Source organism: Acanthisitta chloris, unplaced genomic scaffold (genome assembly GCF_000695815.1).
Source record: "Acanthisitta chloris isolate BGI_N310 unplaced genomic scaffold, ASM69581v1 scaffold39758, whole genome shotgun sequence".
Classification (NCBI taxonomy): domain Eukaryota; kingdom Metazoa; phylum Chordata; class Aves; order Passeriformes; family Acanthisittidae; genus Acanthisitta; species Acanthisitta chloris.
The window spans coordinates 1,406-5,471 of NW_008689423.1; the positions used below are offsets into that span (position 1 = coordinate 1,406).

A 4,066-nucleotide genomic window follows, 5' to 3' on the forward strand; every position below is an offset into this window, starting at 1 on the left:
TGAAGGAGGGAAATTGAGGTGAGATGTTAGGCAGAAGTTTTGCCTGTTCTGGTGGTGAGACCCTGTCCCAGGGTGCCCAGGGAGGCTGTGGCTGCCCCAACCCTGGCAGTGTTCACAGCCAGGTTGGCTGAGCCTTGAGCAACCTGCTCTGGTGGGAGGTGTCCCTGCCCAGGGCAGGGCTTGGGGCTGGCTGAGCTCTGAGCTCCATTCCAACCCCTAAAATTCTATGATTCTATGATTCCATTATAATTTCCCTTCTAAATGGCTGTTGCAGCTTTCTCAGAATGCACAGGAAGGATTTGCCATTTAGCTCTCATGACCATGAAGTGTTTATTAATGTCTGAACATGTATTTATGGCCTTCAGTTTGTACAGTTCATGATAATTGAGATGTTTGGTTCTGAAATGGGGTAAAGTATAAAAGTGAATCTCATTGATTCTTGTATCATTGATTACACAAAATGTCTCAAACAGGAGTACCTAATAGTAATAGCATTTTTGTTGTTGTTTCATTTCTAAAAAACATTTCCCTTAGTAGAAGAAATTTATTTCAAACCCTTTCCCATGGGTAACAGTAAAGATTAAAAAAAGGTATAATGAATCACAGGCTGAAGAGAAGTCAAGCGAATAGGCAAACACAAAAATCTCCTTTGTCAAGGGAAAGGAGACAGAGTCAAATTCTTTTGCTCATTTTTAAGGCCAGGAGTCATGTCAGCAGCAGCATCTCCCAGTACTTCTAAGTATGTTCTCGACACCTGATTAGCTTCCTAAAGGCCAACTTGAAATCCTCGTTAAAGCTCGTGTACAGCAAAGGGTTGATGAGAGAGTTGACATATCCAAGCCAGGTCAAGAAATCTGCTACCTCTGGAGAAACAGTGCACACGTGGAGCCCCACAAGCAATTCCTTGATGAAAAAGGGCAACCAGGACAAAATGAAAGCACCTAAAATGAGCCCCAAGATGCGAGCAGCCTTTCGCTCCCGCGTGGTGGAGATCTGCTGCCTGTCCCCAGCCAGCTCCAAGTCATTCTCAAAAGGAGGAATCCTCACAGCTGCGTGCATCTTCTCAAACTCCGTGGTGGGGTCAGAGGTGGAGAAGTCTGAGACACAGAAGGTCTGTGTGAGCTTGCAGCTGGCAAAAGAGTTCTGGCTGTCGGTGCTCCTGTTGCTGAGGTGGCGGCTTGAGCCTCTCTTTTGGTAGAGGCTCTTTGCAGCGTGGTAGATCCTGTAGTACAGGATCAGGATCAAAGTCAAAGGGATGTAAAACGCCCCAAAAGTGGAATAGATGGTGTAGATGACGTGGTCGTGCTGGATGCGACACTCGCTGGGGATGCTGACGCCGTGGTGGTTCCTCCAGAACAAGGGGGGCATGGAGATGAAGATGGAGATGGTCCACACAGTGACTATCATCAGCCCAGCCCTCTTGGCTGTTCTTTTCCTGGCATACTCGATAGCATCTGTGATTGCCCAGTACCTGTCCAGGGCAATGACACACAGATGAAGGATGGAACACGTGCAACACGTCATGTCGACGCTGAGCCAGATCTCACAGATGAAATAGCCCAAAGTCCATTTATCTATCATGATGTAAGTGATGCTCAAGGGCATGACGAGGACAGCGACGAGCAGATCTGTCACAGCTAGTGAACAGATGAGATAATTTGCTGGCTGGTGCAGCTTCTTGGTGGTGGAGATTGCTGCAATTACAGCAGAATTCAGCAGCATAGTCAAGGTTGTGATTGTGGCCAAGGTCAGGGTAACAAGCATCTTTTCAGTTACTGTTTTTGGCTTCACAGCCACGTTGGCTTCCGTGGTGCAGTTTGTGAGATTCATTTTCCCCTCCAGGATGCAACAAGTTGCTGCTTCAGGTAAAGAAGGGTCCCAGGTTCAGAACTCATCCATTTGAATGAGATGCTCCAGGTGCAATTCAATTTGGTTTATAATCCCATATTCATCAGAGCACCAAAAAGCTCCCAGGTTTCCTCATGTCCATTGTATCCCTAGAAGATAAAAACACATCTGTTAGTCAGTCTAGGATAAGCACAGAATCAAAGAATTTTAGGGGTTGGAATGGAGCTCAGAGCTCACCCAGCCCCAAGCCCCGCCCTGGGCTGGGACACCTCCCACCAGAGCAGGTTGCTCAAGGCTCATCCAACCTGGCTGTGAACACTGCCAGGGTTGGGGCAGCCACAGCCTCCCTGGGCAACCTGGGCCAGTCCATGAGATGCAGCTTAGGATATACTCTGGGTCCTTGATTACCCATCTGTAATTTACCTTGGCATAAAGGGCATAGAAAACTGAAAGCCTGAATCCTTTTCTAGTAAAATAAGCAAAGAGATTCCTCCCCTTGGCCTCACAGAATTAGAGAATCATCAGGGTTGGAGGAGACCTCTGAGATCCCCAAGTCCAACCATGAACCAGGCTTCACTCACCAAAGATCAAGGAGCCTTCGAGGCTCGTTGCACAGAGCCCCTGGCCAGGCAGAGGAATAAGGCAGTGGCTGCCAGAAATACACTTGTCCCCTCTCGAGACAAGACTTTCAGGCAGATGGTGTGAAGCACATCCTGGAAATGCTGATCCTTCTCTATTTTGCCTACAAGTGGCTCCTGCCCAGTTGCATTTAGAATACATGCCTGATTTTTAGATGGCTAAATTTGAGGGGTAAAACCCATTCTCACTGACACCCGAGGGACTTGGATTAGGTTCTGAGAGAGAGTTTGCACATGCAAGCTAATGAGGAATTAAGGAACTGAATGAGGCATGATGAATTTTAAGCTAGTCAGCTGCTTGGGCTGTGTTCATATGCTCTTACTCAGGAACTGGAGTGCCATCTTCAGAATGAGCTGAATGAGGAACAATCAGAAATAGAAACCTTAGAAAAAAACCTGCTATTTGTAGATAGGCTCTAGGAAAGCAGATCTGTATTGTCACAGACTCTGTGTGAGCAAAACCAGAGTGTTAAATTCTTCCCAAGGAAGAGCAGAACCACCTCCCCTCCAGAGCAGCCTCCACCCTGCAGAACCTGCTGTAAACTGCTTTAAAGTAGCAGCAGCCTTGGAGGGAATGGGCTGGAGTTGGGTCAGGGCAGGGTTAGGCTGAGATTAGCAAATGGTTCTTCCCCCAGAGGTGTTTGGGCACTGAACAGCTCCCAGGAAGGGAGGAACATCTCCCCACCCTGCGTGGGCCCTACATCTGTACAAACTCACTGCATGTGCTTTGGGATTTGCCCACATCCCTGAGGGTCTGGAGGTGCCACTGGAGCCAGCAGAGCCCAGGGAGTTGCTGAGAATGGAAATAAATTATTAATATGTGATCAGATAGGGGAGAAAATATTACCTCAATGTCTTCCACGGCTTATTAAAGTATTTAGCTTCTCTTAAGCTCATTTTCTTTACACTTTGGCTGCTCAGGGAGCTGTCTAAGATGACCCTGCCCTGGGCAGGGGTTGGGGCTAGTTGTCTAAGATGTCCCTGCCCTGGGCAGGGGTTGGGGCTAGATGATCTGTACAGTCCATTCCAACCCCTGAAATTCTATGATGTAAATGCTACTTATCCTTAATCTTCGAAAATACAAGTGTGATTGTGGTCATACCATGTACCTTAACAAGGAGAATTTTACTATCTCTAGTCAACAATAGTTGGTTTCCAGTGTCTCTGTCACTCATGTACAATTGCTATATATAGTATTACTATCACTACAGCAATTGATTGTGGTTTTCTACTTGACATTTTGGAGGGGACATTAATAACAGCTATTTAAAGAACTCTCACCAAAAGGACTATTGTGTTTACGTTTTGCTGCTGAATCCCTTGAGGTTGCCAGTCATTTCCTACGGAGTGAATTTTACACACACAGACTCATTTCCTGTGTTTGGTGGGAGAAACTCATCTGGGCTCCTCTGAGAGGAAAATCAATCATGGTTCCTATTAGCTGATTATTGGTGATGGCATTGAGTGCTGTCTAGGAGGAGGAAAGAGGAAAGAGGTTGATTAATTGTTCCTTAAAAGCAACTGGAAAGTTTTAAGCTGCAAGATCATAGAATCAGAGTCATAGAATTTTAGGGTTGGAA

At 46.5% G+C, this 4,066-nt stretch overlaps 1 protein-coding gene across 1 annotated transcript; it reads right to left on the reverse strand.

The window, feature by feature from the left end:
* Positions 1 to 735: 735 nt before the first annotated feature.
* HTR1E (5-hydroxytryptamine (serotonin) receptor 1E, G protein-coupled) lies at positions 736 to 1,830 on the reverse strand. The gene has a single exon (XM_009081383.1). It carries the CDS (start codon positions 1,828 to 1,830, stop codon positions 736 to 738), a length of 1,095 nt encoding a protein of 364 aa, XP_009079631.1.
* Positions 1,831 to 4,066: the final 2,236 nt, after the last annotated feature.